At 35.5% G+C, this 24,801-nt stretch overlaps 1 protein-coding gene across 1 annotated transcript in view; it reads left to right on the plus strand.

The window, feature by feature from the left end:
* Window positions 1-24,801, plus strand: part of LOC111056696 (axin) — a 94,156-nt gene that overhangs the window by 47,101 nt on the left and 22,254 nt on the right. Inside the window, exons 5-12 of the mRNA XM_039435057.1 lie at window positions 873-1,164; window positions 5,747-5,980; window positions 7,587-7,907; window positions 11,445-11,618; window positions 15,662-15,809; window positions 18,524-18,631; window positions 21,815-21,923; window positions 23,554-23,564. Of these exons, the coding sequence (XP_039290991.1) occupies window positions 873-1,164; window positions 5,747-5,980; window positions 7,587-7,907; window positions 11,445-11,618; window positions 15,662-15,809; window positions 18,524-18,631; window positions 21,815-21,923; window positions 23,554-23,564 (1,397 nt within the window). The remainder of the gene's footprint in view (window positions 1-872; window positions 1,165-5,746; window positions 5,981-7,586; window positions 7,908-11,444; window positions 11,619-15,661; window positions 15,810-18,523; window positions 18,632-21,814; window positions 21,924-23,553; window positions 23,565-24,801) is intronic.

The following is a 24,801-nucleotide window of genomic DNA, read 5'->3' on the forward strand; positions in this document are numbered from 1 at the left end:
TAGGCTTTATTGATCAGTAATGGATTCATAACAGATTCAAAATTAGAATAAATAGTTCAACATCTGATAACAGAAACATAAGAAGAAAAACACTAGTCATATGATGATTCAATATCATCACACCAGGATAACTTGAAACACAGTTATCTACTATGTAAGGCGGCGGAAAAATATGCTATCATACCACTTACCTTATAACGTGAATCTCTATAGCTATTTATAGCTTTCTCGTCATTATTTTTGGTTTATAATCATGTCCATTATTGCAGATCATCTTAGACCGATCTAGTGAACTTAGGCTTGTCCATGGAAGAAATTGCGTAAAGGATATTATGATATAAGACTGCTCTAGTAAACTTGAGCTAGTAGCTAGCCAATGTGAAACATTTTGTTTCCGGTTTGTTATTGAAACTGAACAGAAAGAAATTAACGTAAAATGAATAGAAATCGGTTTGAAACTGTGATGAAAAGAATTATTATGATTGAAATTATATATTACATTGATTTATATATTACATCCCTGATTAAGCTGATTTACGACTCACACTGGCGCACAAGGAATCTTCCTTTTGCCTCACCTACTGTACTTATGCATGTGATCATAAATTGAATCTTCATTTTAAAACTATTGTTTGTAATGTAAAGGATATCATTTCGTTATTATATCTAATTAAATAAATGTATGTATCTTGGTTTAAGTGCAGTAGCATATACTTATATTTATTTTTTGTAAAGCTTTTTTGTATTTTGTTTTTGGCAAATAAAATTCATTCATTTCATTTCAAAATGGTGTTTGGTTTTTGTTTAAGAATAATGTTCTTCAATGTTTGAAAAAATTATCATAATGTTTGCGTTTTTTTCTGTTGTTGCAGAGAAGCCAGTCTCGCACCACACACTCGACCAGCGGGAGGCATGCGAAGGCGGTGCCTGTTCTGGCAGCCGCTCTCCGCCCGCCGGGGGTGGCAGCCGCTCTCCGCCCGGCTACCTGCGGTGGGCTCGTCACCTGCACATTCTGCTGGCAGATCCGGACGGCGTGGCGCTGTTCCGACGCCACCTGGAGGCCGAGGAGCTTGCCGACACACTAGACTTCTGGTTTGCCTGCGAGGGTTTAAGAAAACAGACCGACCCGGACAGTGTCACGCGGCTGGTCAAGGTTATATACAGGTCGGTGAACCAACTTGAAACCTAACCTAACAAATAGACATAGAAGTAGGTGGTCTTAAGTAGCTTGACTTTGTGAGAGTCACAGATCCCTTAGAGAGATCTATTTTGTTTTTTTTTCCTACAGTTACGTTGAAAAGTGGCCATTGCTGAACTGATTACAGAACGCAAAGAATCACTTTTCCGCTCTAGTGCGGGAAAAATTTTTCTGCACTCCAGATTTGCAACATGGCAACGCAAAATACTTAGTAGGTTATATGGAGCAACAGTGCAGCAAAATCAAAATGAAGTTGGTAACAGTGACTGCTGTGGCTGCTATAGTGAGCAGAGGTGCAACCAAGCACAACGCGCTAATTATTATTCATTATATATTATAACCAAGGACAACGAGGACTTTAGGATTTTAGGATTAAGGTTTTTATCAATAATAAAATTACACAGAAAAACATTTGATGGATTTCAGGCAATTTTACCCATAATTACCCACTTTTCATATTCAATGGTAACTGTAGGAAAAACTTAATGTGAAATACGTGCGCAAAGTTCCTCTGCTGCACTCAAGAAACCATTCCGCCCTCGCCTACGGCTCGGGCGTAAACGTTTCTTTCGGTGCAGCAAACTGTCACTTTGCGCACTAGTTGCACAAATAACTATTCCACTCATTACTGTCTTATGTTATAGTTTTCTGATGTAGTTTATGACTGTTGAGGTTTTCAGGATTCAAAAATGGGCTATTAGGGTAATGGTTGGGGAGTCACAAAGGAATAGCTGTAGACCCCATTTCAAAAGTCTAAAAATTCTTCCTTTACCAAGTGTCTACATTTTGGAGGCCCTTTGTTTTTTGTTAAGAGAAATCAATGTTATTTTACTCGTGGTGATGATGTTTATTTTCATAATACCAGGAATAAACACTTGTTGAGAGATGAGATGCATCGCTCCACTTTCTATAAGAGAGGCGTCAGAAGCTCTGGTATCCAATTATATAATATATATTACCTGATTTCATGAAGAGTATGCATGAACGAGACTTTAGATCTCAATAAAAGATAGATTTCCCCAAGAGTGATTTAATCTATCTATCTATCTATGAATGACTCCGACAATGTTGCGTGTGTTGTCAAATTCATCCAGGTTGGTGAGCTCCTTGATGCGAGGAAAACGAATCTGCAATCGAAATTGAAAAATTCGTTACCGTTCAGGAGATATGGCCAATTGAAAATTTGCGAATCTTATGTTTGCATCTGTATAATAAATAGATTTAGAAATTCAGACTTCAATACTATGATTCACTCCAACAGTGTCAAATTCATCTACCGGTCGCTCAACTAACCTAACCTAAAATTGCGTTTACATTACTTTAGTCAATTTAACTTGAATCTCAGCTTTCATAACCTTAAGTTGATCAGCTCATCTACTCCTCTTACCGATTTTGATACTATGTATATATTTTCTTGTATTCATCATCATATATATGAATTAGATAAAAATCTTATCTATCATCATCATATATATGAAAGTATATAATATCATCAATATATTGCTCATAATATATCATTGTTCAAGTTCTAAATTTTATTTTGTGTGCCATGTTAAAGCTATATACCATAATAGTTATATTGTACTACTTCAATTCAAAACATATACTTTCTCCACTACATTTAATCAACTTTTATTTTTCAAATTATACTGTATTGTAAATATTTATAATTTTCTTTTTAGTATCAAGTTGTTTTTCATTAGAACTCTTTCCCCACACACAGACTTGTCTATGTGGGGAAAATTCAATAGTATTTATATTATTTATACATGTGTACTGTATTTGTAATGATTTCTGTGAATAAACTCAATTTGAATTTGAAAATTTGAATTGGTTTAGTGGATTGAAGTTTCTGTTATTGTAAACTTGACTCCAAGTTTGCTAAATAGATTCATTTCACATGATACTTGAATTCGAGTAAACTTGACTAATGTAAATGCCCCTCAAGTAGAAATAGACTTTATGATTTTTACTTTCCTTGCCCTATTACCATAGGTAAGGAAAGTATTGCTTTCCAAAAAAAATTAAGGTACCCCAATTTCAAGTTTTCTATACGTTTCAAGGTCCCCTGAGTCCAAAAACATGATTTTTGGGTATTGGTCTGTGTGTGTGTGTATGTGTGTATGTGTGTGTGTGTGTGTGTGTGTGTGTGTGTGTGTGTGTGTGTGTGTGTGTGTGTGTGTGTGTGTGTGTGTGTGTGTGTGTGTGTGTGTGTGTGTGTATGTGTGTGTGTATGTGTGTGAGTGTGTGTATGTCTGTGAACACGATAACTCCATTCCTAATTAACCGATTGACTTGAAATTTTAAACTTAAGGTCCTTATACCATGAGGACCCGACAATAAGGAATTCAATAAAATTCAATTCAAGATGGCGGAAAAGATGGCGGATAATTACTAAAAAACCATGTTTTTCACGTTTTTCTCGAAAATGGCTCTAACGATTTTCTTCAAATTTATACCATGAATAGCTATTTATAAGCCCTATCAACTGACATGAGTCTCATTTCTGGGAAAATTTCAGGAGCTCCGTAATATTATTGAGAAAAATGACGGATAATCACTAAAAAACCATGTTTTTCACGGTTTTCTCGAAAACGGCTCCAACGATTTTCTTCAAATTTATACCATGGATAGCTATTTATAAGCCCTATCAACTGACATGAGTCTCATTTCTGGGAAAATTTCAGGAGCTCCGTAATATTGAGAAAAATGACGGATAATCACTAAAAAACCATGTTTTTCACGGTTTTCTCGAAAACGGCTCCAACGATTTTCTTCAAATTTATACCATGGATAGCTATTTATAAGCCCTATCAACTGACATGAGTCTCATTCCTGGAGAAATTCCAGGAGCTCCGTAATATTATTGAGAAAAAAGGCGGATAATCAGTAAAAAACCATGTTTTTTACGGTTTTCTCGAAAACGGCTCCAACGATTTTCTTCAAATTCATACCATGGATAGCTAGCTATTCATAAGCCCTATCAACTGACATGAGTCTCATTTCTGGGAAAATTTCAGGAGCTCCGTAATATTATTGAGAAAAATGGCGGATGATCACTAAAAAACATGTGTTTCACGATTTTCTCAAAAATGACTTGACCGATTTTTTTCAAATTCATACCCTGTATAGTTATTTATCGGCTCTATTAACTGGAATGAGTCTCCTTTCTGAGAAACTAATAGGGGGTCCACCCCATCCTTGAGAAATGGACTTTGTAGCCTCCTTCTCGTGCATGAGGTAGGTAGGTAGAGCGGTTCATAAAAAGAATACATAGTCGAGATATTTCATCTGTAGAACAGCTGTTTTGACGATTTTTAAAAAATATCGAATTTTACAATTTACACAAAGGAAAAAGTACTCTGAAAACAACTATACACATATACAGAAGTCTGATCGTAGTTTCAAATATGTTGCCGCCAATCGTCATCATGTCATTCCCCTACTTCTCGTTTAAGAATGAGGCTTATAGTTCAATGAGCAAGGAAAGTTGTGTGAGTGTACCACACCAGATTTTTTAAATCAACTTTATGAATTTTTTTAAATCATTTTTGTGAATTACTCCGACAGTGCTATGTGGCTAGGAAAAGTCATCCATATATATGTCCAAGTGTAAGCTAGATCAAGAGCGCAGATGAGAAATAAAATGTGGAAAGATCCATAGAAACACTCACATTGAAAGCGTGCACTTGCTGGTTGCGTTCAGTGTGAGCAGCTACAGACAAGTCACAACGTGTTTCTATGACTCTTTCCAGATTTTGTTTCTCATTTGCACACTTGGTCTAGCGTGCACTTGCACATACACGCATCCAATGCGATCATTCTCGGTGTGGCCGGGCCTCAAAAATATAACAGTTGCATAAATTTTCAATTTATTTATTTTTCCTACAGTTACGTTGAAAAGTGGCCATTGCTGCACTGGTTACAGAACGCAAAGAATCACTTTTCCGCTCTAGTGCGGGAAAAATTGTTCTGCACTCCAGATTTGCAACATGGCAACGCAAAATACTTAGTAGGTTATATGGAGCAACAGTGCAGCAAAATCAAAATGAAGTTGGTAACAGTGACTGCTGTGGCTGCTATAGTGAGCAGAGGTGCAACCAAGCACAACGCGCTAATTATTAAGTAGATATTAGATATTATAATGGATGACAGCGACAGCACAGTGCCACCACAGCACACACCACACAGCCGCTTCCCCGCCATTCAAACACACATACATTATTCAGGCAATTTTACCCATAATTACCCACTTTTCATATTCAATGGTAACTGTAGGAAAAACTTAATGTGAAATACGTGCGCAAAGTTCCTCTGCTGCACTCAAGAAACCATTCCGCCCTCGCCTTCGGCTCGGGCGTAAACGTTTCTTTCGGTGCAGCAAACTGTCACTTTGCGCACTAGTTGCACAAATAACTATTTACACACATACAAGTTTAATACTGAATTATCAAAAAATAATCATCTTGAAATAAATTTAGCCGATGAAATGAACAGTATATTGTCATCTTCCCTGTTTGTACTTATTCTCATTTTGTGTTTTGACAGGAGGTACTTTCTGAGAACGGATCTTGGCATTGGCAGCGATCTGCGCAAAGAGGTGCACCAGAAGATCAAGGAGGCGAGTGGTGGCGGAGGTCAGGGCGGTGGTCAGCTGGCGGTGAGTGTGTTCGACCGCGCCCAACAGAAGGTGGAGCGCCTCATCAACGACACCATGTACCCCAACTTCCTGCGCTCGGAACTCTATCTGCAGCATGTGCATCACATGCAGAATGCGTCAAAGTGAGTCGACAACCACATTTACAATAGAATAGAGTATGTGGAGTGTGTCAAAGTGAGCCGACAATCAAATTCAATTTCACAATAGAATAGAGTATGCGGAATGTGTCAAAGTGAGACGACAACCACATTCAATTTCACAGTAGAATAGAGTATGTAGAATGTGTCAAAGTGAGCCGACAACCACATTCAAATTTACAATAGAATAGAGTAGGCCTATGCGGAGTGTGTCAAAGTGAGCCGACAATCGCATCCACACTATCGCCCAATGATTACAATTGACTATGAGCGCTAGTGTGTGGTGCCTTCGCTTGCCATCGCTCCGACTTTTTTGAAAGCCAGCCCAGTAAAATCCAATGAAGACCAGTGAAGAACTATATTTGGAGATATAGATATATAAATTATATTTGAGATATACAGTTGCATTTTAATCACGATTAAATTCCACGATAACCAATCAGAGAAGGTTTTTCTGATAAGAAGCCTTCTCTGATTGGTTTTCGTGACTTTCAATTGGGATTAAAAGTTATCAAACTTTTGTGCGACCGGGTGAAAGTCTTTCACGCCATTTTTTGTACAATTTTAGTTCGAAATAAACATGCAAACTGTAAATTTTTATGGAATATCTTATTAGAAAGTGCAGTTTAACCAACTGCTGGAATATTACTACTGTATAATAATTAATTCAAATATCCAATATAGCTTCAATTGGATATTTGAAATAATTATTATACAGAGGGAACAACGGGAACTTGTAAAAACGCCATAAACATTAGTGGGAAGGGCAAAAATGATTTTATTCAAACTAATGTAAAGTTCAAGACTTGCCATTTGAGAATTATTAATAACATCTATCACTTTTTGACAACTAGTTCTTCAAGATGGCTTCCTCCTGCACGAATACACTCTTGAAATCTGCGTTGAGATTCCTGAACGATTGCTGCAACATTTCAGCTGGGATATTGTTAATTTCATTTTGAATTGTCTGTTATGATTCAACCACAGTTATTGGTCAAGTTGTGAAAACGTTTGATTTGAGATAGCTTCACAAACAGAAAATCGCAGGTGGACAGATCATGGGACCAGGGAACGCAACCTAATCGTGAGATTACACGGTTACTAAACAATACTCACTCGCACAGTTGCCATTAAATGTTGCCGTGCAGAGTGGATTTCGCTCACAATTTCATCATTAATTTTGAATTAATTAAAAATTAAAACATAATTCAATACTTTATTAAACGAAAATCCCAATTAATTTTCCATCTGCAGACATAATTCAAAATGAAATCCGCAATATCCCAGACGAGATGTTGCAGCGATCAATGATGAATCGTCCACACAGATTTCAAGAGTGTATTCGTTTAGGAGAAAGCCATCTGAAAGAAGTAATTGTCAAGAAGTGATAGATGTTATTAATAATTCTCAAATGGCAAGTCTTGAACTTTACATTAGTTTGAATAAAATCATTTTTTCCCTTCCCACTAATGTTTTATGGCGTTTTTAAAAGTTCCCGTTAATCGGTGTCACCCTGTATAACTTTTGAATTTGGATTTCTTGTCTCCTTTCCTATTGAGTTCACTAATGTTGCTCTCACTCTCCATTGCAGCACAACATCGACAGGCTCTGACAGTAGTCTGAGCAGCGGTAGCGGGGGTGGTAGCGGTAGCAACACTAACAGCAGCAGCAGCGGAGGCGGCGTTGTGACCTCGACTGTTGGAGGCGTCACCGGAGGCGGATACTTGGCAACACTGCACGAGGACTGCGAACTGGAGTCGCCTCGCGTCGCAGCCGAGTCGCCTCGAGTCGCGGCCGAGTCGCAGCTGTCACGCGGCGGTGCGGCCGCGTTGCCGCTCACGCGTGACATGCTGCTTGCCACGCAGAAGCGACGCGCTAGCGAACTGAGGCCCAAGCCTGAGGCGTATGCTGGGTAAGCTGAAAACAGTGCATTAGTTCTACCGTAGAGAAAAGATAGCACAAGTCAAGGTCGTGTATGTCCCTGGGGTGCCTGAGAACAGACAACTCATTGGAATTATAATTTTTTTCGAAGAATGGAATGATTGCTTTACTGTTTAGTTTATTTTCTAAATAGATGCTATGTTTTGACAAATATGAATGATCAGTGGCGGCTGGTGTAAATATAGTTTGGAGGTTGCAGATACCAATCCCAACTTTCATAGTAAATAAGAAAGCAATGCATAGGGATTATTTAATTATCATCACATAGAACTTGAATTATATATTTTTTTTCCAACAAAATTCCAAGTCACTGTAAGAGATAACAATAAGTGAAATGAATACCGTAAGTTACAAGATTCAAACAATACAATAGAAATAGAAAGCCCAAAACTGTTTAACATCAGATCAGTCTTAATATTATTAGCCTGGAAATACAATAGCACAATTACTTGTTTTCAACTGCCGCTTGTACTTTTGCGTTCACGCAAACCCGTAGAGCTTGTGTGGAATTCTCAAGATTTGGAGGTCTTACAAACTTCTCAAATTTAATTTCATTCTCAATTGCTATTAACTAAATATCCAATCATCCAATAAATTTTCAATAGAATAAATATAGCTTTCGTTTATTACACGATCACTTACATATCCTCGTTTATTACACACACGTTTATTTCGTTTATTAGCCTACTCCACCACTTACAATCCTCAAATCAAAATAAACAAAACTTTTCAACGTGGTCTGTCGTCTGTGGTGTGATACTATCGACTATCTATACGAAGACAGTCTTCATAGATCGATATTGTTGGTATCGTACTGTTAGTTTCTATACAATGACTGTTTGTAGGAACGCTGCAACCTTAGAACATTTATAGAATAGACACGCTGGGAAGTCTAGCCACTGAAGCCAACATCTACTGCTAAATCCACCCATCTTGACGTCACAACAGTGACGTCACGCATCGTATGGAAAACTTTCAGATTCATGGTGTTTTTAGGTTATTTCTAGCTACGGGCAAAAGCGATATCTGTTAAGTTATACTGTGTTATGTGATATCGGCTTCAAAGTTATAATGTGTTTTGAAAATAATAAGGTACGGTAGCCTACAAAACTAATTTATTGTCATGCTGCAATGAGTTCACTTACATCATAACCAAGGATAATATTACAGTTATAACTTACAATATTTATGTGTATAAATTTCAACTTACGCATGAAAAGATATTCCACATTTTTTCCTAAAAATGTCAGTGCAATTATATGCTGCGCAGGAGATTACCATTTTCATAAATAATAATTACATAAATAAATAACAATCTGCTATGGAAAACGAGCTATGTTTAACAACAATCCATTGTTCAACAACAATGTAAGTTAAACACCACAAACACAACAAACTCAAAAAAGTTTTCTATAATTTCACAACACAACAAACTTAAAAAAGTTTTTTATAATTTCTATACGATGCGTGACGTCACTGTTGTGACGTCAAGATGGGTGGATTTGGCAGTAGATATTGGCTTCATCGACTTTCAGTATGAATATACAATGTGCCGTGTCTATTCTAAAACTGGTCTAAGGCTGCAACCATGCGATCCTCAAGAAGCCATCCGTTGTCATAGCAACCAACTGGTTTGCCAGCACTTTAGGCTTCCAATGTTATTCTCCCATACAATCAACGCGTCATAGGGGGTTGCAAATGCTATGCGTTCCTTCTTCGGACCGCGCAAATTCAAAATGTTTAACTATCTGTTCTGCCTTTCTGCTGTATTGAATTCTCTTCCTATTGCCCGATTTGTTGGGGGGTTGTGCAACCTTGCATCCTTAAGAGGAGCCGCCACTGTGAATGATTATATGTTTTATTCAATAGGCCTAGCCTATGTATTTATTAGACACCTATTTACCATTATTTTATCATTTTTAGTGTATCTGTTTAATACGGAATGGAATTATTCTTTTCCTTTTTAGTGTATTTTTCTAAATAGATACCTCGTTTTGGATGATTGTATTATGTTTTTCCTGAGTATGCTACGTATTTATCAGACACCACCTCTTATTTCGTTATTTTTATACAGGGTTATCATAAAAGAATGGTGCGGTTTCGAACATTGTTTAAAGAAAAACCAAATTACTTACAGTTAATGTTTTTTATTCACCGAATTTGTCGTCTGAAACAGTTTTTTTACATGATTAATAACTTTCAATAAGTGCGCGCTTAGTCGACAAATGTCCTAACGATAATAAATTTCTCTCTTAACATTCGATAACATTTCTTCGATTATGGTTGTCATTGGTTCTTTAATCCTGTTTTAAAGTGGTTCAGTTCGCGATTTCTTGTGAATAAACAATGTTTTTGATGTAAATTTACAAGAAAAAATCTACCTGAACCACTTAAAAACAGGATTAATGAAGCAATGACAACCATAACCAATGAAATGTTAGCGAATGTTTGGAGAGAAATTGATTATCGTTTGGATATTTTGTCGAACGACTAAAGGCGCACATATTTAAATTTATCAATTATGTAAAAAACTGCCTGAGACGACAAATTAGATGAATAAACAACATCAACTGTAAGTAATTTGGTTTTTCTTTAAACCATGTTCGAAACCGCACCATTCTTTTATGATAACGCTGTATTTATTATTTGTATATAGATTTATCTAATATAGTGAGGTCCACGTTATAATGGCAGTGTTTGATTAACAATGGTATTGTCATTTCATTTATTCATTGACAATAGATACAATGCAGGTAAAAACAACAGGCATTCGCCCAAAACTGCTTTAAACCTTAATTTAGAATACACAGTCTAGAGGTTATGTAAATGATAACTTGATTCACACACTATTTTGAATCCAAAAAATGTATGTACTACAATAATTTCAAATTTATCAGATTAATTAGTTTCAAAATACAAATCCAAACAGAAATCTTCCTTCACAATCACAAAAAATATACAAAAAAGGAAAAATTCCAACACAAGACAGCTTTTCAAAAGTTACAACAAATTTACAACAAATGTTCCACATGACAATCCTTGTCTATCATTCAACAAAGCGGATAGCGCTATCTCTTTCTCGCTTTGCTCTGTTGCCAGATTGTTTTTTAACAATGTAGAAATATAATTAATTTACAAGATATTTCATCTTGATTATGAAAATTCTTTATAAAATCATTGAAAAATATAATTTCGTGCTTGATAAAATATAATTGATTATTTTAAACGAGAATGAACAGTTGATATTACATCATTAACCTGTATCAGCTACCTTATATAGAAGGCATTGACAAGATAGAGGATCGGTAACGTTGTTCTCCTACCTTTTTCCACTGCCATTATAACGTGGACCTCACTATAGAGACCTCCATTTCATTATTTTCATTTTCATTGTTTTAGTATCAGTTGACGTTTTGTTTTGTAATGATTGATTTGCTTGTAATGCGCTTTGGTTGTGTGTGTAGCTGGAATGACTGTATTTATTTATGTATTGATATACATTATTTAGACTGTACTTGCAATCGCACGGCGTTGGCAAATCGTTGACACACCAGCCGTCGGGCAGCTGGGTGCACCACTCATCCTACAACCCGGTCTCCAGGCAGGACTCGGAACTGCAGAGTCTTAGTTCGGACGCCCGCACCGACTCCGATTGTCTGTCGATGACTGACACCAGTAGTATGTAAGTAGAAACCACTGAGTACACTAAACGGGATGAATTACACTAAATTACACTAAAAATAACACTAGGCGGTCAGTAGATGCTGAAAAGTGAAATGAAATCACCGACCGACTATCTGTCGATGACGGACACCAGTAGTATGTAAGTAGAAACCACTGAGTACACTAAACGGGATAAATTACACTCAAATAACACTAGGTGGTCAGAATAACACTGGGCGATCAGTAGATGCTAAAAAGTGAAATGAAATCACTAACCGACTATCTGTAGATGACGGACACCAGTAGTATGTAAGTAGAAACCTCTGAGTACACTAAACGGGCTAAATTACACTAACAAAATAACACAAGGCAGTCAGAATAACACTGGGCGATCAGTAGATGCTGAAAAGTGAAATGAAATCACTAACCGACTATCTGTAGATGACGGACACCAGTAGTGTGTAAGTAGATACCACTGATTACACTAAACGGGCAAAATTACACTAAAAATAACACTAGGCGGTCAGTAGTATCACCAACTTTTTACCAACTGTCTGTCGATAACTGTTGTTGAGGCCATTTGAAATTGTATTCATTCGCTCATTGACTGCCAGATGGCAGGATAGTTCTATAATTTTATAATATCACTTTTTGTGTAGTTGAGAAGTTGATATTGTGGTAATTATTCATATTGAATGAAAAAAGACTAAGAAATTGTCAAAAACCCACTGATTTATTGATAATTAGAAAGACCGGTTTCGGTTATTACATCATTGTCAATCTCTGAGTTTATCAGAGATTGACAATGGTGTATTAACCGAAACCGGTCTTTCTAATTATCAATAAATCAGTGGGTTTTTGACAATTTCTTAGTCTTTTTTCATTCAATATTTTATAATATCCATTACTCATCAATTTATCGCTTAGGCACTGGATAGTTTGCCAGTCAGTGTGAATTTAGCTTTCGTACAGCTATCTACTCGCTCTCGAGGCTTTAAGATTCAGGAAATTCGTCCTGAATCTGCCTAAATATTCGTGTCGTTAAATATTATAGGAAATTCGGCTTATACATTTATTCGTGTACATAAATTGCATTTTCGTTCTACGTGAAAAGTTATTCACGTTTCGTATTAGTGAAAAGTGGATGCCAGAACTCAAATTTTAGTTTTGTTTTTATCAATAGTCAAGTCATAGTGCTATATATCCAGACAGTAAACTTCATCTTAGAACCGGGAAACAGTAAGGAACCAACTTTAACAATCGTATTCCGGATAAATCGGTTTGCATAATTTCACTCATCTTTTCCTCTCATCTATCCTATCCAACTGTCCACCTTTTACCTCAAATATAAGTAGGCGAGCAATTCGATTTGCGACATGTTGGATTTGGGATTTGGTGAGTACCTTTTCTGATTTTCTATGTGTTCTATGTATGTGTTTTTTTCTGAATGGATATATTATTCAGCACAAAGATTTGATTCGTTTTATACAGTCCACTTCAGAGCATTTGAAACTTGTAGTTTGAAATATTTAAATTTAAAGAACCAGTATTTACGTACCACCAGTAGTATGTTAGTAGAATTACTGCTTTGAACCCAATAATTACATTAAACGATCTAAATTATTACACTAGCAAATATGGCAGAAATACCCTGAACCGGTTCAGAGCTGAATGTGCCTGTACAAGAGAAAACTGCTCAACCTGGAGGCAGATCAACGATCCGTACTGCGACTGGGTGGTATTGAATTCAGTCAGATGACCACCTGTCGAAATGTCGTCTTTCTCCAGCATGCACAAGACTGACATTTTTATTTTCAATGACAAAGACAAAGCTATTAAAATAGTGAATTATTATTAAAATATTATAGAATTGTCTGACTCGAACGAACAGACAAATTAAAAAATATCGCTAGGCGGTCAGTAGGATGCTGAAAAATGTGATGAAATCATCAACTGTCATCAACTGACTGTCGCTCAATGACTGACACCAGTATTATGTAAGTAGAAGCACTGCTGCCAACTGTTAACCCAATAATTACCCACCAATTGACTGACTCTCTCCATGACAAACATTACTGTAAACAAGATTCTCGAATTTGAATGAATTTCACTTGGTGTGCACTTGTAAATACTTTGTCATCTGCATCCATTTTTTCTGCTTATATGGCATGTACCGTTTAATATTGTAGCATTTCTTAATTTTTGTAAAATATTTTTATAGCATTCAACTGTTTTTGACTCAAACGTTTGCTTTTTTTTCTTCTATCAATATACTGTCAACATTAATATTGTGATAAATTGATTGTATGGTATGGGATACCATATCATGAGATACCAGTGGCTTTGACAACATACACGTCTTATTCTTTCAATTATTGTTAATATTATGGGTAAGAATCTTGTACTGTTTTTTTTAAACATCTTTATTGCCCATAAAAACAAAATAAAAAATAAAAAACTTACAAAAGAAATATTCTAGATTATAATATTATGCTATTCAATTCAATTCAATTCAATTTCTTTATTCCAATACAAAAACAATGTACAATATACAACAGAATAATAATTATGGAATAATTATTTCCCCGCATGGACTGTTGATCCGTGCGCGGGGAAAGAGTACACAATCTATACAGGCAATACAAGTGCAAAAAAAAAACAGTCAATAATTTATATTGATTCTGGCTTAACCTATAAATAAGAAAAAAAAATATATGTTAAATCCTGTAATGTACAAAATACAAGCTGTATGTATGATGATTCACACAGCACAAGTACCCGACTCAGAATACTTCATCTTCTTGTGAGCTATCTGAACTGACGATTTAACAACCTTAAATAGAAAGTACAATATAAAAGCAGAATATAAATAATTAAAATAAATATTTTACAAATAAATTAAAATTACATGGCACCACCCAGCAAGGGCAAAACCCTGACCGCTGAGTGAGAGTATCAGCTGTTTAGACAATATAAAAATTTATTTACTAATAATCAAAGCTACAAAAAATCGAAGTTAACAATAAATTACTAGTAATTATAATATTTGACTGATGTCGAAGAAAAATTTTTGTATCACCCACTTATTTATCTGTTCCATCCTCTGTCTACCCCTATTAGAAAGATATCCTGACAATGCATTTGGCATGATATTTATTATTTTTGACCTAAGATACCCCAATTGTCTTCGCACTATTGTCAAATCTGAATAGTTAATATTATAAATGTTATGAGATGTAACTCTCAGGTTATACATAGAAACGTTATTATTCACTGTAAAATTCATCCTTCCTCATCCATGCATAGTAGAGAAGTTTCTTTATATAAATTTGACGTACTGTCATCACTTTAAATTCGGCAAATGTTTCACTACTAGAAAAAGCCCTTGGCTTATTAAGAATTGCTTTTATTATCATTTTTTGAAATGTAAAAATTTTATTCATGAAAACATCATACGCTCCTCCCCATACCACTAACCCATTTTGCAGCACCGATTGAACATAGGCAAAGTATAGGACCCTAAGTAATTTAAATAGTAGTTTTTGATGTGATTGTTTCAATTTTTAGTATACTGTCAACATAAATAATGTTCAATTCAATTAATTTAGTTCCAAAGTGTAAAAAGAAACACAATCGTACAAATCAATATTATTAATGAAAATTATTTCCCCGCATGGACTATAGATCCGTGCGCGGGGTAATTTCAAATTTCAATTTCAAAATGAAACATTTTTTCAAATTTAGTGTAAAAAGAAACACTATCATAGAAACCAATATTATTAATGGAAATTATTTCCCCGCATGGACTATAGATCCGTGCGCGGGGTAAGACCACTTAATCTAGCAAACTTATTATACATTCATCATAAGTTTGAATGATTTTCGATGAAAATATTGAGTTTTTGATCTTCAATATTATTAATGGAAATTATTTCCCCGCATGGACTATATATATCCGTTCGCGGGGTAAGACCACTTAATCTAGCAAACTTATTATACATTTATCATAAGTTTGAATGATTTTCGATGAAGATATTGAGTTTTTGATTTAATTTGTTACAGTAGAGAAGGGTCTGGCTCCCATCACCGCTACTCGAAAAAGCAATACCAGCTGCACTGTAAACAGGTGAAGGAGAGTGCCAGTCTCAACAGGGATCCATATATGTATCACACTGTCATCCCCAGGACGCAAAGAGTACAAAAAGAACAGGTCAGTGTCCTATTTATTAGTCAAATCTTAGACCAGTTATAGAATAGACACGCTGGGAAGTCTAGCCTCTGAAGCCAACATCTACTACCAAATCCACCCATCTTGATGTCACAACAGTGACGTCACGCATCGTATGGAAAACTTTTAGATTGTGTCTATTTCAGATTCATGGTGTTTTTAGGTTATTTCTAGCTAAGGGCAAAAACGATATCGGTTAAGCTATAATGTGTTATGTGATATCGGCTTCAAAGTTATAATGTGTTTTGAAAATAATAAGGTACGGTAGCCTACAAAACTAATTTATTGACATGCTGCAATGAGTTCACTTACATCATTACCAAGGATAATATTACAGTTACAACTTACAATATTTATGTGTATAAATTTCAACTTACGCATGAAAAGATATTCCACTTTTTTCCTAAAAATTTCAGTGCAATTATATGCTGCGCAGGAGATTACCATTTTCATAAATAATAATTACATAAATAAATAACAATCTGCTATGGAAAACAAGCTATGTTTAACAACAATGCATTGCTTAACAACAGTGTAAGTTAAACTTTTTGTGTAGTTGAGAAGTTGATATTGTGGTAATTATTCATATTGAATGAAAAAGACTAAGAAATTATCAAAAAACCACTGATTTATTGATAATTAGAAAGACCGGTTTCGGTTATTACACCATTGTCAATCTCTGATAAACTTTATGAATGTTTATCAGAGATTGACAATGGTGTAATAACCGAAACCGGTCTTTCTAATTATCAATAAATCAGTGGTTTTTTGACAATTTCTTAGTCTTTTTCATTCAATGTAAGTTAAACGCCACAAACTCAAAAAAGTTTCCTATATGATGCGTGACGTCACTGTTGTGACGTCAAGATGGATGGATTTGGCAGTAGATGTTGGCTTCATCGACTTTCAGTATGAATATACAATGGGCCGTGTCTATTCTATAACTGGTCTAAGAGTCAAATTCATCTTTTTCGAAATTAGAATTTGAATTTTAAAACTGTAATGCTGCACCCACATGTTGGTCCAAGATAGCACTTGACCATATTTGCACTTGGCAAGATACTGGATTGAGACGGCCATGTTTCTGCTTCCATAACTCGGCAACAATTGACGATCTGGCGGCGCTGATCTCAGAGCGTTTAATGGGGAGGACATGCTTTTACTTTCCTTGCCCTATTACCATAGGTAAGGAAAGTATTGCTTTCCGAAAAAAATTAAGGTACCCCAATTTCTAAATGTAAATACGTTTCAAGGTCCCCTGAGTCCAAAAAACTGGTTTTTGGGTATTGGTCTGTATATGTGTGTGTGTGTGTGTGTGTGTGTGTGTGTGTGTGTGTGTGTGTGTGTGTGTGTGTGTGTGTGTGTTGTGTGTGTGTGTGTGTGGTGTGTGTGTGTGTGTGTGTGTGTTGTGTGTGTGTGTGTGGTGTGTGTGTATGAGTGTATGTGCGTCTGTGTACACGATATCTCATCTCCCAATTAACGGAATGACTTGAAATTTGGAACTTAAGGTCCTTTCACTATAAGGATCCGACACGAACAATTTCGATCGAATGCAATTTAAGATGGCGGCTAAAATGGCGAAAATGTTGTCAAAAACAGGGTTTTTCGCGATTTTCTCGAAAACGGCTCCAACGATTTTGATGAAATTCATATATAAAAAAGTCATTGATAAGCTCTATCGACTGCCACAAGTCCCATATCTGTAAAAATTTCAGGAGCTCCGCCCCATCCATGCAAAGTTTGATTTTAGATTCTCAATTATCAGGCTTCAGATACAATTTAAACAAAACATTTCAAGTGGAAAAGATTGAGCATGAAAATTTATACAATTAATGTTCAGTAACATTTTCACTTAAAATTGAAAATAAGCTCGAACTTCGAGAAAATGTGATTATTCAATTGCAAACTGTTGGCAACTGTTAATTCTATTGAATCATCCACTATGAAGAGTGATAGCAGACCTCGTGTGTCTCCAGCGTTATTGTCCTGTCACCAGCTGGCTTTGATCTTTGAATAGTAGACTTTCGATGCGCGGGAACACTAGCGACAGGTGATCAATTTTCATAACGGCAAGGAAAGTTGTGTGAGTGCGCCACATCAGATTTTTGTATGTGGATTGATCGAAAATATAGCCTACCGTTTGGAGAAGTTTGTTTTGTTGCACCAGAACTGTGAGGACTAGTTTCTCATCAAATTAATGTTTCTGATTACTTATTGGGATTATTAAAACTGCCAACTTGGTCAGAATTGTATGGCGGGTGATAGAAAATATCCCATTTGGTTCGCTGAAGAAGCCGTTTGATTGAACTTTGAGGACGATTTGTCATGGTAGTCATCGCAACGTTTCAACCGGTGTCTTCAAATTTCCGACACCATTTAGTTGGCATTTTTCGGTAGATCTCCGCTGAAATTTAGGCTTCTGCTTGCAAAAACGAATAACGCTACACAATTCGGATTTGGTGGGAGACTGAATTGATTAGATCTGTCTTTTGATATCGGAGGTTGGATCAAAATTTCTCTTTTTTATCATTTATTCCAATAAAAAATCAAGATTTCTACCAAGTATTCCTCCTTCAGCTATTCTAATTAAATGACAAACTAGATTAATGTTTGATGACAGTAACATAATATATTATTAATTTCAATCACTGTTGTAAGAATGTGTTCTAAATGTGATTATTATTTTACTATTTCAGACTTATCCTATGAAACCAGATGAGTTTGCTGCCATTTTGATTGAAAAATTGGAAACTCTCAAAAAAGACCAAGAAACAAATGAGTGTTTGGATAGGAAGCTTATGGAAGTAAGTTGATTATTATTCATTGTTATAATATTATTAATACAGTAGTTCAATGATCCTGATTTCTTATAGTTTTTTTTCCTGAAAACTACTATTGCCCTTATTTATCACTATTCATACAACTTTTTAATCATTCGACTGAGTCATTGTCAATATTGTAGAACCGTTCCATAATTTTGAATAAAAACAAAAATATTTTGTCAAATTCTACACTGTTTTATTCGGTACACGACCATGGTTTCGTGACCACACCGGTCACATGGTCACATCATGTGTTACATATTTGTGCTTTTATTCAATTTTTTAATTTTTTGTGTAGTTGAGAAGTTGATATTGTGGTAATTATTCATATTGAATGAAAAAGACTAAGAAATTGTCAAAAAACCACTGATTTATTGATAATTAGAAAGACCGGTTCTATCAAAGATCAGTTTATCAGAGATTGACAATGGTGTAATAACCGAAACCGGTCTTTCTAATTATCAATAAATCAGTGGTTTTTTGACAATTTCTTAGTCTTTTTCATTCAATTTTTTTAATCATTCCAATAGTTGAGAAACACAATTCTTTCTGACCACAAATCACCGAGTTCAAATTCAGTCTCACCTTGATTGAATAAACATGAACTATTGTTCATGTAAGCATATTAAGCTCTCATTTTTCTCTGATTACAGTAATATTATTTCAATTGGCGAATGTAGAATGTCAACTACAGTAGAGTATTTAGTTCCGATCTGAAATATTTACAAAGATATAAACTCGTGTCATAGTAGATTTGAGATGCACCTCTAAAGATATACCATAGAGAAACAATAGCGTAAGTAGATATCCCATGGTGTAGGACGTTTATGTCGCAACTTTTACTGCTATCTCAAGCCGATAGTTCACGTAGTTCTTTCCCGTGAAGCTGTGTGACGCTCGTAGTCTCTCATACTGTGCCGTTCATACACTCTCACCCCAACAAAACAGTAAAAATCGACAATAATCGGCTTGAGCATAGCCACCTCTCAACGTTAGTAGACAAAAGGTTGATCACTCACAGGTGTATGATTCAAAGTGGTGGAGGGAACGCCAGCGTGACGTCACGTGTAGTAAAAATGTTCTAGAGTAGCCACACTGAGCATACAGTTTATTCACTGTATCTTCAAATATATCGTCGTATAATCTCCTCAAGATTGACCTAGAACTTTAAAATTCTCCATACTTATAGCGAATGAATCACCGATTCTAATGATGTTGTTAAATATTTCAAGTTCATTCAACTTTTATGAATAAAATGAAGTTGAAAGTTTTTCATGAATCTAAAAACGTGACACGAAAAAGTTAATAAGCTGGAAAAGCGTTAGTAGACAATGTTATACTATTATAATTTCAGATTAACCCTTAAAAAATCTTGATAAACCAATACATCGCAATAAACCGATAAACCGCTCCCGATAAATCCGATGAATTTCATTCATTGTAAATGCACTGAACACATGCTGGTATCGAGCACATGTTCTACGAGAATCAAAATATCTCATCCCCGAAATTCACAAGCTGATGTATAGCCAAACTACAAAATATAAACACGACCTAGAAGATGAAGAAACCTTGAGGGTTTGAAAGGGAAGGTTAGGAGGTGGGGTTTTTGCTTTTATATGGCAAAATGATTGTATTATTCAAATGTTTTAATAATTATTGTAAAGCAGAAACAGAAAGCTTGCATGTCAGAAAATGTTTGTGTTATATAATTTGACTCTACGACACCATATGATTTTCAAGAATGCGATATTCTGCCTACTCTGTACTACAGCCTACGTCACGGCTACAGTTCCCCCACTCCAATTGCATTTCAACGAAAATACTATAGATGAGTGACCAACCTTCTGTCTACTAACTTTGGCCACCTCTAATACAAGGCCCCGGCCTACGATATTGCAACGTTGCAATGTAGGCCTAGAATCTAATACATGATTGGTGGAAAAGATCAGCTGATATTTTTAAAAATATATTATATCAGATTCTAGGCCTACACTGCGACGTTGCAATATCGTAGGCCGGGGCCTTGTATTAGAGGTGGCTATGGCTTGAGATAACAGTAAAAGTTGCAACATAAACGCCCTATACCATGGGATATTTACTTACGCTATTGTTTCTCTATGATAATACTCAACGAAAATACGATAATTTTTAAATTAATATTAGAACAGTATTCTGCAAGAGTTGTATTGTAAAGCTTAAATTAGGATGATAATTCTTTCCCCATAGATTAATAATCTATGTGTGTAAATGTATATTTACCATATGCGTTGGATTATAATTATTGTAATGACTAGCTGGCCCAGCGAACTTCGTACCGCCAAATAGTTAATGCATCTCATGGTAAACTTTAACTGGATGTACACCTGAGGAGGCGCGATGCGGCATTTTGCATCCAGGTGCTTTTTGCTTATTGGTTTGAATGGAAGAGCTCACACACACTGAATCGGGCACGGCGTGGAACGGTGTGATAAGGCAATCTTCATAAGATCAACACTTTGTATCACCAAGCCGCGCCTCCTCAGGTGTGCTTAGTCTTAGCTTAATAAGATGCACTGTATATTTATGAAAATTATTCAACAATCAGTATTTAAAATTTTATCTCAATATGGACTTCCTATGTGCTTAGTTAGTTGTGCAGCAGTTTGTATTTTTATTTATAGTTGAATGCAGCTTGCTGGGAATTGAATGGTATATCTCCTTTTTGCTTTTGCTGATTTTCCCGTGCATATTCTAAATTTACACCATTTCGAGTTCTACGACTCAAGTTTGGACTTCATTCGTACCGCGGATTAATTAAGAATTAAAATTTTAACTCATGGCTTTTGGATGTTGCAATGATTATAACAGCTGATTTATATTATCTGTGTGTGGCCAGCTCACAAATCTTCTTCCATAAGGATTACATGTAAACTTTGAAGGACCATTGGAAAGAGTCCTGAAGTCGGATTATACATTTGATAGGCCATAAACCTGGTCCTGAATATAACGAACACAACTAAAAAAATCATCAAATTCGGTGCACACATTAAAACGTAAACACATTATAACACATAAAAAGTTATTGAATGTCAAAAATTTGAGGCTCGATTTTTATTTATATAGATATTATGCAGTATTTTGTGGTTATGGAAATAAATTGAATATTATTTTTGATTTTCGCAGACGGGAGAGCTGACTGACAACGTTGGATCAATAGGTCCAACAACTTTAGCCGACGCGATCCGCGGAAAACTGCGGGTTGAGGACGATGGTGACGATCAGGACATTCTTGGTAAGTTATCATCTGGATTCTCTCGTATCAGTATCAGTGCACGTGACCGGTACAGTGAATATATAATTCCCATGAGTTCAAATGGGACTAGTCCCTCTCAGCCCGGCAAAGCTAGTATTAGGTGGGCCGTCCACTGGAACCGATTTCGTCCGAACTAGCACTGGCCGAAAACTACCGAACTCAACCGAACAATCTCCCAACAAAGAAAGCTATAGATGCTCGTCCATTGTAACAGGTTCATACGTCCGTGCACGGCCGTCTCCGGCCGATCAAGTTTTCGATCCGAATTAAATAATAATAATAATAATAATTCGTTTATTTCACTGCATTTTTAAAATAATTGGTAATACAAATACTAAAAAGAGAAAAGTAGATTGGCAGGGAATTTCCGGCTCTATCCGTCCGAAGTCGAGCTGAGACATCATGATCCTAACCTCAAAACTGTTTCACAGTCTTGTCTGTTTTTGTTTTTTGAACTTGTTCTGTTTTATTAATCTTTTTTTTATTATCTTTGTGAGTAAAACACACAGAAGAATGACTTTCCCTACTAACTAGCTTGCCACGTCACTTTCTGGCAACCAGCCAACTACTGAACTAGACTGACAAAAACGGTTCCAATGGACGTTGTAGGCCGTTTCTTCCTGAATTCAATGATATATATAGTTTGGGGGTTACGATCATAGATGCGGCGGTGGGAGGGGGATAAGTAGCACTGTTACGCTGCGGCGCGGTCCTCCCCCATGATTAATGCGCGTAGTGGCCTGTCTATCGCATCGCTCCTACTATTCTATGCATTCAAATTATGTATTTCAGGAACGCTATCTTATGTATTTTCGGTCGCTGAACACGATTTTTCAACTCTCAAGCCTCAATAATTGATAATTCTCATCATAATATACAAATTGTGGTCAAATTACAAACTTCATCTCATTATCGTAATATATCTCATAATCATAATATATTATGATTACATTGTAATGATAAACCATCTTGTTTCTTGTTAGGAATCCTATTTGTGTTTCTCAGTCGATAAAAAACTAATATCTCATAAAGAGAGAATAATTATTCGATTTAGTTCAATGATCACTTTGGAATTGCGAAAGTCAACTAATGGAGTAAGTTTAACAAATAATATAGGCTACCCAATATAGAGCACCGTGTAACAGGAGTAAAATATTTTCTCAATATAAATTTACAATTGAAGCACGAATATCTTATTTATTCATTTATTTATTCCAAGAAAACATAGGCTCACAGACAAACTCCAGTACGAGCCTTAATGACATAGATGATAGTATAACATTACAATTAACATACAAAAAAGAAAACAAAAAAAAAATAATATCGCACTTCATAAAATCACGATTCAGTATATAAATAATAAGATTAGAAGAGAACGATTTTTTGGTTAGATTCCGGAAAGTTAGTAAAGGGGTATATGATGAAAGATACATATAGAAAGAAGAAACATTTGAAGAAAGAGAGTTAGTAGAGCTCAAAAATAATAATTTATTCATCATTTGAGCAGCATAATCTTCCACAAGATCTCTTGAATGTATTGTAGCGGTCATAGAAGGGATCAAGGAATGGGTTTAGTCTATTGTACAATCTCATTGTTCTATTTAGGTAGGAATTGAAATGGTGAGCGGTTCTGACAAACGGTATTTGAAATAGCATATTAAGTCTTGGTCTTTTGCATGGAACATGAAAATTTAACAAATTGATTAAATCTGGCATGAATATATTATTATTTAGAAATTCATATAATAACATTAATGCTCTAATGGATCTTCTGGTTTTCAATTTTTGGACTTTAAATGTTGACCTAATTCAATCAGTCTAATCAAGTCTAATTAAGGTGTGAGGTGTTTCAATTCAATGAAACAACTACAAAGAAGGACTCATGAACGTTTCAAATATGAGAGATTGTCGAAGTATATTTGAAAGAAGTCAGGAGCTATTTGTGGAGTTTTTTTAGAATCACAATGCAAAATCAATGACTACTTGAAATTTATGACTGATTATTGTAACATAGTTTAAATTATCTTGAATTGTATTCGTGCTCATAAGGAAGGACTCTGGTATTGCACATAGAAACTGTACGAGAAAAGACCCATACTTTTTTCATTCAATCACACAAACCATGTTATGGAGTCTGTGTTAAATCTAGAAAAAAAATACCCACAGAAGTAGAAAATCATTTCCAATAAGGAAACATTAACTTTAGACAGTCAATACATTGGCTCTCTGTCAAAAGGAAATCTTGAAAATTTAATAATGTGACAACCGATCATGCTTTGGAGCAACCCTCATTCGATCATCTAAAACTCATAGGTGAGTGATTGGAATAGCTAGTTCTTCAAAGGCTTTCCTAAAATGGCTGCTACTATATAAATAAATCTTAGTATGTTGACATCATTATAGGATATCACTGGAGATTGTGAAGAAAGACATCGAAGGAAGTAAAACAAGAATAATGAGAGATGAGAATGATTTCCAGGAGCATAACCTTCTCACGAGAACATTACATTTTTCTTCAAGACTGATGGACAACAGAATCTTCGTAATGTTATCAATGGTCTGGAAGCAAGTGAAGAAGTGTGTGATTCTCTTTTGAATGTATAAAGAAATATTTATTCGGTCTTCAACGATTTTTATCTGAACCTAGTTGTGGCAAATTGTACGAGTAAAAGTGTATTCTCACCTATAAAAAGAAACAGAGTTCTGTCATTCTCCACGATGCAATCAAACAAAAAATCCTAGTCTTAGTTCATTCTAGAACAAAAAGATCTGATCTCTGTATTTTTACTAGGTAGCTGTTTAAATATAATTCAGCATTGAGGTTTTAGTGCAGCATGCATTTCTACAATAACCGCAA

The sequence above is a fragment of the Nilaparvata lugens genome, chromosome 8, assembly GCF_014356525.2.
Source record: "Nilaparvata lugens isolate BPH chromosome 8, ASM1435652v1, whole genome shotgun sequence".
Classification (NCBI taxonomy): Eukaryota; Metazoa; Arthropoda; class Insecta; order Hemiptera; family Delphacidae; genus Nilaparvata; species Nilaparvata lugens.